The sequence below is a fragment of the Alternaria arborescens genome (genome assembly GCF_004154835.1).
Source record: "Alternaria arborescens strain FERA 675 chromosome Unknown contig_7, whole genome shotgun sequence".
Classification (NCBI taxonomy): Eukaryota; Fungi; Ascomycota; class Dothideomycetes; order Pleosporales; family Pleosporaceae; genus Alternaria; species Alternaria arborescens.
The window spans coordinates 503,807-517,445 of record NW_021167862.1 but is presented as its reverse complement, the minus strand read 5'-3'; the positions used below and the strand labels follow the sequence as shown (position 1 = coordinate 517,445).

Genomic DNA, 13,639 nt, shown 5'->3' with positions numbered 1-13,639 from the left:
CCTCCACGTGAAATCTATGAATCGTGAGCGTCTCAAACTGCCGCTAGGCTCAAGTGTAGTCATGGTATGTGTTTGGTCCACATGCGGCTCGGCGAGTCCATTTGAGGGAGTGTGGATATCGTGCAGTGCCGTCGGATGTTACCGTGGCTTCTCCGCTGACATCCCCCGGGCCCATTTGTTCAGTCAGGTCAAATAGTGGATATCAAACATAGACCTAGGGAGTAGTACTCGTGGGCGAAATCGAGGCATGAAGAGCAATCAAGCGAGCGATGATACAAAGGCGTGTTTCTCGGTTCTTGTAATGCAAGATCAGAGATGGCCTTATCGTACAGGATCAAGGTATCCCCTTTATGCTCCCGATACCGCCATCGTGGCAGTTGTTCGAGATTGTCCAAGGAGCGGAGACGAAGCTCGGGATGTGGCAGTATTGCACTTGTAGTTCCACTTCAACAGTGCATAGCAGAGATTTCCTCGGACATGTGTTTATTGAACGGCAACAAGCAAGCAGCGCCCCTGTTTGTCTGACATGCTCGGAGATAATGAGCACCATGTCACCGTAGCAGCATTATTGGTGGTGTTGAGGGGGACATGGGACGATGGCAGCGGACGAAGTGTGGATACTCGGCAGAATCAACGAGGATGGATGAGGCTAAGCACCGTAGCAGCCGTGCACGTCCCTCCTTGGCCCAGACTCTCGGACCCCGCCATATCCATTGCCTCGCCCACGTTCTCTGTTGGGCTCTCTGATTGGCTCCTTGAGACTTCATCCTTCAAAGGCCTTTCATCGCCTCGTACATCCAAACAAGTGGCGACGCGGCAGGAATGCGTCAATGGCGTAGCAGGGCTGGGCAACTGATCTGTTGCCATGCCTCTTGATCGTAGCTTGGTATGCTTGTGCAAGCCCTAGAAGGCTTATTAAAAACGTCATAGCTCCATCAGCTATCACGAATAGTACGTTGAAAAGACATAAATCTGGAGAAAGGTCCACGGCGCAAGAACTCGGATTTGGCGACTACGGGGCAGAGAGCGAGGAGTAGAGTAGATGCAGTCGCTCTCGGCCCAATTAGAGGGTGCTGCTTGTGCCGAAAAGGCTGGGATTTGCTGTCGCGTGAGCTCCTTCCAGACTGGGTGGGGCTTTCAAACCTCTAGTATCCTCGCGTCCACAGTAACGTTATGCCCCCGCCGGAAGCGACGGTCTGTACACTAGAATTTTCTTCGCATCCTTGGACCCTTATATAACCTGTAGCTCGTCGGCTTGTGCGAAATGCTCAACTTTGTTCACTCAAGTTCGCGCTCCCTGTGCGCCTCTGCCTCATCTTTTCCGCTCGGCTGAACCTGGGTGGCTACCTCTCTGACCCTCAATTCCTACGCACCGGGCTTTTGCGGCAGCCCTTTGGAACAGAAGAACGCACCACAAGCAGCTCGAGGCGTGTGTCCATCACCAATCTGTGCATACCATATCGGAAAGTTCGTCATCGGGCCGCCCGGCTATTACTAGCATCTGGCATCGCGTCGATTTGCAGATCCCATCGACCACTCAGAAGCCACCCTATCGAACGTGCTACTGTTCTGCATTGTGCGTGGAATTACTTGCGCAACCCACATCATCAAACGATTGTAATATCCGTGGGATAATCCGCCGCCTCGGATTAGCATCAAAGCGCATATAAGCTTCGCCTAGGACCCGCGGCTCTGGGCAACGCTTTTTCCAGCCATTCCATTATCAGCATATAACAACGAGTCCGGCCTAGCCCTCGTTGTACAGTTGTTACTATGGCGAATTCTCACGAACCTACGCCACCATCCCTCCGGGATTATGGTGTTGCTGCACCCCATGGCCCCAACATGACCGGCGAGCACCAAGCTACTCAGGACATTGACATCCGTAACGACATGAGCGCGAACGAGTCTAATGTGTTTCATGCCTTGCTTCACCCCGACGACCTTTACAATGCCAACGGCACCTACTGGGCAGACATGCCACTGGGCCAACGGGTCAAATTCATTGGACAAGTCGACAAAGCTGAAGCGAAAGCTGAAGCAACCTACTTCTGGGACATGTTCAAGAAAGACCCACTTGCGCCTTTTGGTCACTACTTCCGAACCTGTGTAATCCCTGGTATGGGTCTTGGTCTCGAGGGGTAAGTCGAAACATCTCATCGCTCAATTCTTCGCTAACATGAATCTAGTTACGTTCTGTTCTCCATTGGTAACGTCAGACCTCTTCTGCAGGCTGCCTTCCCAGCATGCTGGGGTAAGCACGAGATTTGCGATGAAACCTGGCTACAGGCTATTGACTACCTCGAGATTTGCGGTATCATTGTTGGTCAGATCCTCGTTGGTATTGTTGGTGATTGGCTCGGCCGCCGCTTCGGCCTTATCCAAGATGCTGTTATCATGTTCGTCGGTCTCCTCATGCTCACTGCTGCCTGGGGTGTCACCCAGAACGGATGGGTCATCTGCTACGTCTGGGCTCTATTCTTCTACGGTATCGGCGTTGGAGGCGAGTACCCCATGACTGCGACTGCTGGTATGGAGAACGCTGTCGGCTCCGGAAAAGTCTCTACCAAGGACGATCGTCTTCACCGTGGCAGGAAAGTTACCAGTGCTTTCCTGATGCAAGGTTGGGGACAATTCTTCAACCAGGTCATCCTGATCATCTTGCTCCTCATCTTCCACGGCGGATCATCCCCCCCGTACTCGAAGACCTTGGCTCAATGGACTTACCGTGTCTCCTTCGCCATTCCTGCTGTCGGTACACTCTGGCTCGTCTACTTCCGTTACTACAAGATGAAATCGGCTTCGAGGCAGCTGGCGCTTTCCAAGAAGAAGTCGAACGTTACCGGCTACGACATTCAGTCTTTGAAACTTACCTTTACATACTTTGGACCCCGTCTTCTGGCTACTGCTGGCGCTTGGTTTGCCAACGACGTTTTCTTCTACGGCAACAAGCTTTTCCAGAACGAATTCATCAGCATTATTACGCCTGGCAACAAGTCTGTCATGACCGGCTGGCTGTATAACTTGATCAACGTCGGTGTATCGCTTTGTGGCTACTACCTCGCTTCCTTGCTTATCGACAACAAGCTTTACGGGCGCAAATGGATGATGATCGTCGGTTTCCTGGCTGACTTTGTTCTCTTCATCATCCCCGGTTTCGCTCTGGACTACTTCACGTCGCCTGAGAACATTCACGGTTTCCAAGCTATGTACTTCTTGTCCTCGTTCTTCAACCAATTCGGCCCCAACAGTGTCACTTTCCTTGTCGCTGCCGAGGTCTTCCCTACACCGGTCCGCGCCACCGCTCACGGTTTCAGTGCTGCTTGCGGTAAGGCTGGTGCCCTACTCGCCGCCGTCCTGTACAACTACATCGACACTCAGACCAAGTTCTACTTTGTTCCCTGGTTTGGTCTTGCTGGTGCTCTCCTTACTCTACTCTTCCTTCCAGACACGACCGGTCTGGATCTCAAGGAGCAAGAGCGTCGCTGGGCATACATTCGAGCGGGCAAAGAGCACGACTACCACGGTATTGCCATCCACTGGAAGCACCTGTCCTGGTGGGAGCGCTTCCGTGGCCAGCACAAGGATTACGACGCCAAGCTCGACTACGAGCAGAAGATTACCGAGATGCGCGCAGAGTGGCTCGAACGCCAGCAACACAAGTTCTCTGAGAAGAACGGCTGGGAAGGTGCTGACCCTGACGAGGACGACCACCTTGATGTACACAACTACTTCAAGCGCACCACACCCGGCTCGCCAAAGGGCCCTGAGCCTATGATGGCGCCTAAGTCTGCGTCGGAAAGCGACTCGGCGGATGAGATTACGAGGGAGAAGAATGGACAGCTCTAGTGGAGCTATGAACCAGATGTTCATTGTCGATATTTAGGTAAAAAAATTAATTGTTAGCGACATCGTTCTTTATAGCATTACAACGGCGTTTTCATTGTCTCGCGCTCGACGCAGAGGCTGTACTATGACACAGATAATGAAGATCGTTATGACAAGTACTTTGATCTATCCAGACCTTTCCTGTTCCTGTCGTGAGTTGTTGAGTTGCTGAGACTTGTCAATGTATTGTTGAACTGGGTCAAAAGCAATACGATATAGCTAAGCTTCGCAGACTACGGACAGTAACGTGCAGCTGCGTTGTCCGGGTTCAGCATACGTACATAATATTATGCACGCCAGTCTTATGCACAAAAGGCGTATGCAGTTGATTGATCCGGCTAACAGAGAAGCCCTCATCGCTTAGCCCCGGGCAAACCTAATCAACAGCCTGAGGTTTCGCAATGAGCGAGCACCACAGCAAGGCAGCCGCGTACCTGCAACTGGTGGCGCGGTCAAAAGAACTTTACCGGTAACTTTCCTAGATTTCGGCACACAGGACGTTTCAGCGGTCAGCCATGGTGGCAGGAGCAGCTGGGAAGGTTGGTAGCCGGGGCAACAATCACCCACCCGCTTTTTCTCCATGATGCGCGGACAGTTCTTGCGGTGACAGATGGTTGACTTTGGCCGCGGCACTACTAGGGCAGCTTGGGAACCGCAGAAAAGTCTGGGTGTTGTGTGTGGTACTGCAGCTGTACATATCGGACCTGCGCAAGTGCAGCATGCTAGATGCAAGTCGTAGCGTCGGACAGACAGGGTGGGAGGAACATTCTTGGAGCTCTCGGCTTTTCCGCCGAACATGTACGGCACAAGCGCTACACACTCCAGTGCCTTCTATCGTGAGCTGCCCGCAATCACGCCGGCCACGAATTCGCACCACATCACCGTTTGACAACGTGAGGGCAAAACGTTGGATACGAGACGGGAAGGAAGACAACGACGTCATGATCTCCTCCCCCGTGAATCGTTATCACGGCAGCGGCAAGAAATCATGCGAAACGAGATTACGAGCATGGACCTTGCTGCGAAGTCCGGAGAATGGACTGGGGTTGGCCGTGCATTTTAACCTTTTTCTTGCATGCGCCGATGTCTGAGTGTACTATCTATGTAGGTACAGATTGGATTTTGTTTGTTTCAATATATTGCGCTTGCATGGGCGGCATTCAGATTCTAGGGTTTTCGGGGATACGGCGATGGTTTCGTGTTAGTGGCGTTCTGTTGAAGCAAGGGATCATCAGGAGAGGAACATTTTTGCAGAGGCATGGATCGATTGCGCGTTAGCGAAGAGCGAAACGACGAAGAGGGACACGCGTCGCCCACGACGACGGGTATGCAAAAAAAGAACCCCAGCTGCCGAAGTTCGGTAACAATTCTGGGTGCTGTTGCTAAGGATAGTAAGAAGCAAGGAAAGAGAGGCGAACAGACGAAACACAGCCGGACAGCGATGCGCAGACAGGCTGTTGCCAACAATATTCCAAGGGCTGCATAGGGCCGCCACCTGTACCGGGCAGCGATCTACATTGGTGATGGGCAGGCTTCAGCCGATCGAATAGTGACGGACCTACCCCTGGCACTATGGTTGCTAGTGGCACGGCCGCTGGGCGGGAGGCGTTTGCTGGCGTTGCGATAAGGTGCACACAAGCGATTTGCAGTGGAGAGAGGTTGCGTGGCAGTCAAAGTCTTCACTGTTGGTTGCGTGTTTCGAGGTGGTTGTTGCTTGTGGCCGGAGCTGCAACACTCAGGTGGCGGGTTATACGTCCATGTTCGCTGTCGTGCGATGGCGAGAGACAGCCAGGCAATCAAAACGAAGCAACTCGGCGGCATTCAGCAGCGTGACAGCCTCTCCAGCAGGGGACTAGCCTCGCCCAACGGTTCGAGTGGGTTAACTTGGAAGAAAGCGGCTGAAATTCTTGGAACGATGCTTGTCCATCTGCCAATCGCAGATTGGCCTCGTGTCTGTGCGCTGGGGCTGGGTGGTTCTACTCTCGTCGAAACACACGGGCGCAAAGCCTCTCCAATAACTCCCTTTCCACGTACACAATGCACAGGGCACCATTGGGTAAGAGTGGGTCCCCCACCGCATTGCGACACAACAGCCGCAAGCCTTGCGTGTGTGTTGCCTTGCTGTCCCAGCCAAATAAATAGATCTGCTTGCGGCCTCCGTTCTGATTCTTCATCCACTCAACGCACAAACAGATTCACCCGCTCAACTCATCCAATCTACGAGTCGATCATCCAGTCGCTATCTTCAAGTCAAGTACTTCTAAGCCTCTAATACCCAAACCCCCAAACCACCACCAACACATCATCAACATGCGTTTCACCATCGCCTCCGTTGCCATCATGGCTGGTGCCGTCGCCGCTGTTCCTCAGTACAGCGTCCAGCCCATCTCTCAGATCTCCGACGGTCAGATTCAGGCTCCTCCTGCCACTAGCGCTGTTGGCTCCGCTGTCCCTCTCCCATCGCCATCTGACGTCTCCGTCCCCGCTGGTGTCACCTCTGCCCTCTCCTCCGCTGCTGACGTGACCTCTACTCGTAAGTTATCCTGTCAACCTGGTACATCAGTACGAAGCTAACAACTTCACAGTCGCCGTCACTGAGACTGCTTCCGTCACCTCGGTCGTAGTTGTCCCCACTGCTACTCCCGTTGGCCCCAGCGGCTCCCTGGTCACCCCCATCGTCGGTGGTAACTCCACTGCCTCTGCTACTGGCTCTGCTGCCGTCTCCTCCACCGCCTCATCTGAGGAGTCCGCTACCTCTGGTGTCGCTGGCAGCTCCACCGAGAGCGCCTCTGCTCCCGAGTCCACTGGTGCTGCCGCCGGCAACATGGTCTCCTTCGGTGGACTTGTCTTCGCCATCGGTGCCGCTGTATTCGCATAAGCGTCTCATCTCCACCACCAGAGCATTGGCTCTTTTTCCCTTCTTCACGATATACCAACAATCCGGTCACGATTGGGTTGCATGTTTGTTTAAAAGCAACACGGAGTAACACAGCATTAATGGTGGGGTCTTGAATTTTCAAACTTGGAAAGGCGCGAATTGGATGGGGTATGAATGAGGCATCGGATTCATGTATCCTGCCAATGCGATAATGTTCCATGGGGATGCACACACATGGTTAGGCATGCATAGATAGTTAATTACAATGAGATATTGGCCGCCGACAGGTGCCCTGATACCCATCTTTCCACTACCTGTCTCGTGAAACATTTCCACTTTCCTACATCTTTCTGATAAGCGGCAGGCAGGAGATGCTTAATCCCTGGGAGCTGAAATGTGAAAGTTCGAAACCATGCGGTCAAATGCGAAGTCTCTGGTACCTGGAACTGACAACGCCAATGCATGCAAGATAATCGCCGACCTGCCTTTCGTCTTGCAGCACTCTTTCCATCTCTCATACTGACTACGTCATGCATCTGCAAGACGACTCCTCTATTCCATTACGCGGCTTTACCAACCATTCCCCATCTTCTTACCCTCCCACAACGACGTACGTCTCTTATCGTACGCGCAACACGAGAAAGACAGCGGGCGGCCCCGAACCAACGAGCTTGTGACATTGCATTAGCTTGTCAACACTAAGAAAAACGCTACTCGAGCAAGCCACAAGCTTCGAAGCTAGAAAACCTTGTTTCAACACTTGGCGGATATTAAGCTAACCAGTCAACCACGGTGTGCGTCTCAACCATTTTTCATCGTTTTTGAACACAGCTAGAGCAAAGTAGAGGGAAATGTGCACGTGCTATGCGTGAACAACGAAAGCTCATGCTGGGTTCTAGATTTCTGTCGTCACTATCGACAGTATGGTACAATTAGGATACTTTTTTGTAAGCATGTGAAGATACCCCATGAGTTCATGTTTAGATGACCGTGGGGAACCTTTATATACATCAGTGGCCTAACATGATAAAGGGAACCTGGGAAGCTGGCCAAGTAATACATATCTTCGGGTATCATTCTCCAACTACATATGCATCAACTATCTTGATTCGACAACCTGCGTGAGCAACTGTCCAAACGTATTTAGTCCATCTTCTGCGGTAAAGATGCGCTTGGGTATCTCAAACTCGACTTCTGGCTCTTTCTTGAGGTCACGGTCTAGTTCGACATCAAGCAGCGCCGTGTATGAGTGGTCCAAGAAGTCTTCCAGGTTGTACGCCCGCTTGGTAAACTGTTCTGAAATGATCTTTGCCAGTGTCGCTACGTTAGGGTGGTAGTGCGATTGCAGTGCCTCTAGCTCCCAGACACTGCTTTCAATGGCATTTGTGAGGAGAGGATCTTGCTCTTCCATGTCAAAGGGATCGTCCATGCCCTCCTCTTCCAGCTCCTCCTGCAGAGCTGGGTCCCGGATCTCGCGGTGCATCATAAATGTGCAGGCTGGATGTTTCTTGAACATGTTGTAGGCCCAGGGTACCACGACGACCACACCGGCTGGTGGTCCATGGAGTGCTAGTCGCGAGAGACGCTTGATGAAGCTGGCAACGAGGTTTGCAGGCAGATGGGAGGAGGACATGAAAGTGTCTAGCAGGCGGAAGAAACGCGATCGGTGTTTTGAGTGCATGAGGCCATCGTCCAACAGGGAGTACAGCTTGAGGTAGAAGGATGGGTAGTCGAGGTTCTTCTCTGAGATGAGATAGTAGATTCCAGACAAAGCCAGTAGAGAGGTTGCGCCGCCCACGTTGTAGGAGTCTGTCAAGAAGTCTGACAGAATCTCAGGTTGCTGAAACCAGGGTGCAATTTGGTGAGAGAAATTGTGCAGGATAGTCTTCCGTTGCTCCTTAGAGAGACCTGTTCGCATGGTCGCTAACCATGCTGCTTGCGCCTTCTCCTTGTATGCCTGAAGAGACGGTATCGGACTCTTTCCTTGCACCTGCACGTAGAAGCTTTGGATGTCGGTCTTGGACCTGGGAACTTCGGTAAGTGTGTACAGAAGAGACAAGCTATTGGCAGCTACGAGTTGGCGCGTTGTGATGTCGAGATCGCTGTCGAGTACATCCCTGAATGCGTTAGGATAACGTCTAGCCTTTGGTGGGTATGCACTTACTTGATGGTCTGGAATGTCTGGTATCGGATATCGTCAAACTGCTTGAGGTACTTCTCGGCAAACTCGTCGCGATTCAGATCGTCGAGGGGAAGGCACAGCAATACCCGGATGAGTCTCGGCAGTGGTCCATTCTTGATCTTGTAGTCCTTGGAAGACTTTGCTTCCTCTTTGACTAATCGCATAACCAGTGTCAAGGCCACAGACTGCTTCGGGGGGTGTTCGCTGCGGAGGAAGTCGTCTAACAGGACATCGCAGAGCTCTCGGTAGCGCTCCTTCAGCCACGATACAATGACACCCTCAGCCTCGCTCATGCCCTTGCTCTTGACCATGTCGCCTGTTACGAGTAGTCGTGAGAAGACTCGGCAGAGGGCGACGGCGGCGAGTATTGGTCCTTCATTCTCGGCGTCTGTTTGTCTCGCCCGCCCCAAAAGGGTGGCAATGTTGTTGTAGTATTTCCGCGATTCGAGAATCTGTTTTTCGAGCTGTAGGATTTCGGATTGGAGATCTTCGCCGTCGTCGCTGGGTGATTTGCGCCTGGTTTTTGATTTGGATTCGCTGCGCTCGGGCTTGCTGGGATCCCTCTTCCTCTTGACACCCGACATGTTGGCGGCCTTTGTGCCCGACATAGTTTTTTCTTCTTCTTCTTCTCAGACGTGTCCCTGGGCGCGGAGTTGGAATGCTCACGAGCGCAAAAAGTTGGCCATGTCGAAAAGTGAAGGACCGGGCGAAGTTCGGCTAGCGCATCGGCGTCGGCGCTTGGCTCTTTGAGTGGACGCAGCATCACGAAAAGCTAGCTTTCGACGACGACAAAGCACCCCAACTCCCCACTCTCATCAGACAGCCATGGCCTCTCGTCTTGCAAGGAGCGCGGTCGGTGAGTAGCAGCACCCCGATGAATATGCCGTGCCATTGACCCCCGTGCTCACCCACAATAGGCGCCGCCCGTCTCCGCCCATCGCTCCCTCTCCGCGCCCTGCCCTCCATCGCCGTCCAGGCCCGCTATCAGTCCAACCTGCCCCAGGAGGACCCCAAGAAGAAGGCCCAGTCCGTCCTCGACGCGATACCCGTCCCCGGCAACAGCCCCCTCACCAAGGCCGCCGTCCTCTCCGCGGGAGCCGGTCTCAGTGTCGCTGCTATCAGCAACGAGCTCTACGTCGTCAACGAGGAGTCCATTGTCGCCCTCTCGCTCCTTACCATCTTCTGGGCCGTTGCCAAGTACGCTGGACCTGCTTGGGGAGACTATGCGCAACAGCAGGTCGACAAGATCTCGGGTATCTTGAACGCTGCCCGCCAGGACCACACCACCGCTGTCAAGCAGCGCATCGAGAGCGTCCAGGACCTCGGCGGTGTCATTGACATCACCAAGACCCTGTTCGAGGTTTCCAAGGTGCGATACTGCGATTGGGGACATGCAGGGACAGGAGACTGATGAAATTACAGGAGACCGCCCAGCTTGAGGCTCAGGCTTTCGAGCTCGAGCAGAAGACTGCCATCGCCGCCGAGGCCAAGTCTGTCCTCGACTCGTGGGTCCGCTACGAGGGCCAGGTCAAGCAGAGGCAGCAGAAGGAGCTTGCCGAGTCCATCATCGCCAAGATTGAGAAGGAGCTCGACAACCCCAAGACCCTCAAGCAAATCCTTGACCAGAGCGTCACTGACATTGAGAGTATGTTGAGCCGTACTTGCAACACATGACACGGGCTAACAGACATTAGGGATCGTTTCCCAGAAGGCATAAGCGTCCTATAGCATCCACCAGTCAAGCCATTCAATGTTATATAAATCTGTGCAATAGTCAAGCTCGTCCAATATAGAGAGAGTACCCCAGGCTTGGGAAAAGGCCGAAATCGATCTTGTTCTGTCTCTTGAAATCTTGTGTTTCGCCAAGCGAAAGATGGTAGGGATTTAGCAAAATATCGTTTGAATCTGTGTACTACATGTCCCAAGGCGGGTTGAAGTAGCCTCCCCACTTGACTAAATGTATCCCTCACTTACCTCTAGTACTCTCGCACCCCATACAAGGGGAGAACCGAACAGGTATAGAGATAACAACCCTTACCTTGCGGCTTACAATAGCTTCTAATAAGAAAACTTATAAAGATGAGTGTTATCGTAGACTTCTAGAATCTTAATCTATATCCATATAGCTCTTAATATGCTTTGTTGTAGTAGGAAGGAGTATCCTGCTCCAAAGAGATGTTAAGTTTCTCTTTTTGTTGTAGTGCTCGTAGATGCCTAAGAGTGCTAGTCCTACTGAAGCCTACAATGAGGGCTCCGAATATCAATGTCGAAACACTCATGCCTATGCTCGCTTTACCCGTTGAATAAATAGTCTCAAGTGTAGACAAGGAAGCTTAACCAGCTCCCAGCGTCAACCACTGTCCTGTCCGGAGGGGTAACCTCATGAATCGACAAATATTATGATCGTTAAGCCATCCTTTCACTACAGGGTACGATCTCTAGAAAATGGAATGGTCTTGGTCGAAGAGATTTCCATCCATCGTCGCAGTCATCGCTGACAGCAAAGTTCACAAGGACAACTGCAACTGCAACCGCAGCCGAGCTGGTTAGCATTGCTGCGAGCAAGTCCCGGAGATCTACTTGCCGTCCTTCTCCAGGGGAAGTGAAAGTATAAATTCATATGAAGTGGTCGGGCCGCGTTGCACGTCTTGTTGCTAAGTGAAAACGGTAATAGAGTACTACCAAGTCTTGGATAGCTCAGAGTAGGGAGCCCGTAGGTACCTTTATATAACTCTGTAGCCCTACCGCTCCAAGTATAATGGACTTTCGTCATGTTCCAGATCTCCAACTTTAGTCTGATCATCAAATATGCTCTTCATGTACCACACGCTCCTGGGATGCCCAATCACAGCCAGACGATATTTCCGCATAGCGAGTTGTCTCACAGCAGGTGGCAGTGTATGCGAACAAATGCTAGATTGAGGGGTATGTAACACCATGACTCGCATGCACCAACAGCAACAAGAACAAGACCAATACCATACAGTAACGTGCACATACCAGATACATTCCCCAAAACATACAAGAGAAAAATTGTGACATGCAAGAGAAATGCGACCGCCGTATACTGATGTCTGCAAGACATAAGAAGACCTGTGTGAAGATGTCGAATTGTATCGAACATGACCCTTTTGGAAAGCTCCAGATAATGCATACTTGCGCTACTATGCTGAACGGAACAAATGATTGTCGTTTCGAAAGATGTAAAAGTGGTTTTTTGGCGGGGTTGGATATACGAGAAAAAGGGAGGTCGTCGTGAGAAAGGTCGTGACAAGAGAGAGGGTATCGATGAAAAGAAGTGGTTGAGTGCAGCGGAAGACGGCTATGGCCACCAGTTCATCCTCTTATAGCTCTCAATGACCTCTTCGACCTTTTCTCTTGTGATCTTTTCTACGTTGTATCTGTCCTCGTGTTAGCATCTTGTCATCTCCAATATATACTCAGAATGACTCACTTGAATCCCGTCTCCCTCTCAAACAAACTTCCATCCATACTTAAATCTGCGTCTTTCAGAAGTTCCTTCTCCATGTATGGTGTCAGCGGTGTCGATGAGCTGATGCCGGCTTGCTGCTGTAGTTCCGCCCATGGGTCTAGTGTCTCGTCGTTTACTTCGTCCACGACGTGGTCGAGGTTCAGCCGTGCAAAAGCTGAGATGAGTGTGCCGTGGAAGCCAGTTTCAATGTTGAAGATCTCGCCCATGAGCTGGGCTGTTTGCTTTTGTGCTAAGGACAACGTTAGTACTGCGGTAAGTTCAAGGATGAAGAGTGGTAATCCGTACAATGATTTGCATGATCCACGATGTTGAAAGTGGGTGCTGGCCTGCGTCCTGGGGAACTCTTGGTATACCATTCTACACCATGCCATAGTGCCCTAGTGGAGTCCTCGACATGTACCAGATTTGTTCTCAAGTCTTCCTTCCACAGGAAACGCATCTCTTTTCCCTTGCTTTGGTATACCCGCGCCATGCAAAGCGCTGTGCTCAGGAATTTGCTCGTATACGGGCCATAGACGTGTGCCATCCTCATAACCATCAGGTTCAGTCCGTCGATCTTGGCGAGGTCTTCCTCAGCCTTGAGCTTCCACTTTGCCAGATTTGACCACGGTTTCGGCTTGTCTGACTCTTTGCTCGGTGTGCTGTCGGACTTGTAGACCATGCCAGTGCTGATTTCGACGAAGCACTTGACTTTGCGTTTGGCGGCTTCGCGGCCGATGGCCATGGATAGGCCGTAGGAGCGGAGTTCGTAGACCTTTTCGTCTTGGGCAAAGCGTGTCTCGCCGCCGCAGTTGAAGACGTAGTCGAACTCAGCACCGCCTTCACGATCGAATATTCGTGGTAGGGATTCTGTGGGGTTCGAGTTAGCCTCGAACGTCTGGTTGTAGACATCCCTTGCACCCAGAGATGTGGTCAGGGGTACGCACTTTCCTGCGCCGCATCCGCCTGTATAAATCGCTCTCTCGAGCACGCTTCCTTGAATTCGGGTGCGAGCCATGCTAGTTCTGGGAGGTGCTTGTCGACGATGCGTATCTGCGATGCTAGGTTGTTGTCGTGGATGTACTTGGTGAGGTGTCGTCCGGTGTAGCCTAATCGACATGGTCAGCCCTCCTGTCATACCTGGGTGGTGCTCAGAGCAAGCCTTACCCAACCCTCCTATTATCAGCACCGAGGGCTTGGTCGCCTGTTCTGAAGCCAT

General features: G+C 52.0%; 5 protein-coding genes across 5 annotated transcripts; 3 read left to right on the top strand and 2 right to left on the bottom strand.

Moving 5' to 3' along the window:
- Positions 1 to 1,773: 1,773 nt before the first annotated feature.
- Positions 1,774 to 3,849, top strand: AA0111_g3928 (hypothetical protein; the record flags this gene model as incomplete). Its single annotated transcript, XM_028649869.1, has 2 exons — positions 1,774 to 2,141; positions 2,190 to 3,849. The coding sequence occupies 2 exons, from the start codon at positions 1,774 to 1,776 to the stop codon at positions 3,847 to 3,849; spliced, it is 2,028 nt and encodes a 675-aa protein (XP_028508444.1).
- A 2,349-nt stretch (positions 3,850 to 6,198) lies between these two features.
- AA0111_g3927 (hypothetical protein) lies at positions 6,199 to 6,766 on the top strand (the record flags this gene model as incomplete). The annotated part of the gene is made up of 2 exons (XM_028649868.1): positions 6,199 to 6,421; positions 6,474 to 6,766. The coding sequence occupies 2 exons, from the start codon at positions 6,199 to 6,201 to the stop codon at positions 6,764 to 6,766; spliced, it is 516 nt and encodes a 171-aa protein (XP_028508448.1).
- Positions 6,767 to 7,865: 1,099 nt separating this feature from the next.
- On the bottom strand, positions 7,866 to 9,556 carry AA0111_g3926 (hypothetical protein; the record flags this gene model as incomplete). Its single annotated transcript, XM_028649867.1, has 2 exons — positions 7,866 to 8,883; positions 8,931 to 9,556. 2 exons carry the CDS (start codon positions 9,554 to 9,556, stop codon positions 7,866 to 7,868), a joined length of 1,644 nt encoding a protein of 547 aa, XP_028508447.1.
- A 217-nt stretch (positions 9,557 to 9,773) lies between these two features.
- On the top strand, positions 9,774 to 10,665 carry AA0111_g3925 (ATP synthase subunit 4; the record flags this gene model as incomplete). The annotated part of the gene is made up of 4 exons (XM_028649866.1): positions 9,774 to 9,804; positions 9,866 to 10,317; positions 10,371 to 10,593; positions 10,643 to 10,665. 4 exons carry the CDS (start codon positions 9,774 to 9,776, stop codon positions 10,663 to 10,665), a joined length of 729 nt encoding a protein of 242 aa, XP_028508446.1.
- Positions 10,666 to 12,270: 1,605 nt separating this feature from the next.
- On the bottom strand, positions 12,271 to 13,639 carry AA0111_g3924 (hypothetical protein; the record flags this gene model as incomplete). The annotated part of the gene is made up of 5 exons (XM_028649865.1): positions 12,271 to 12,349; positions 12,403 to 12,670; positions 12,727 to 13,290; positions 13,368 to 13,529; positions 13,588 to 13,639. The coding sequence occupies 5 exons, from the start codon at positions 13,637 to 13,639 to the stop codon at positions 12,271 to 12,273; spliced, it is 1,125 nt and encodes a 374-aa protein (XP_028508445.1).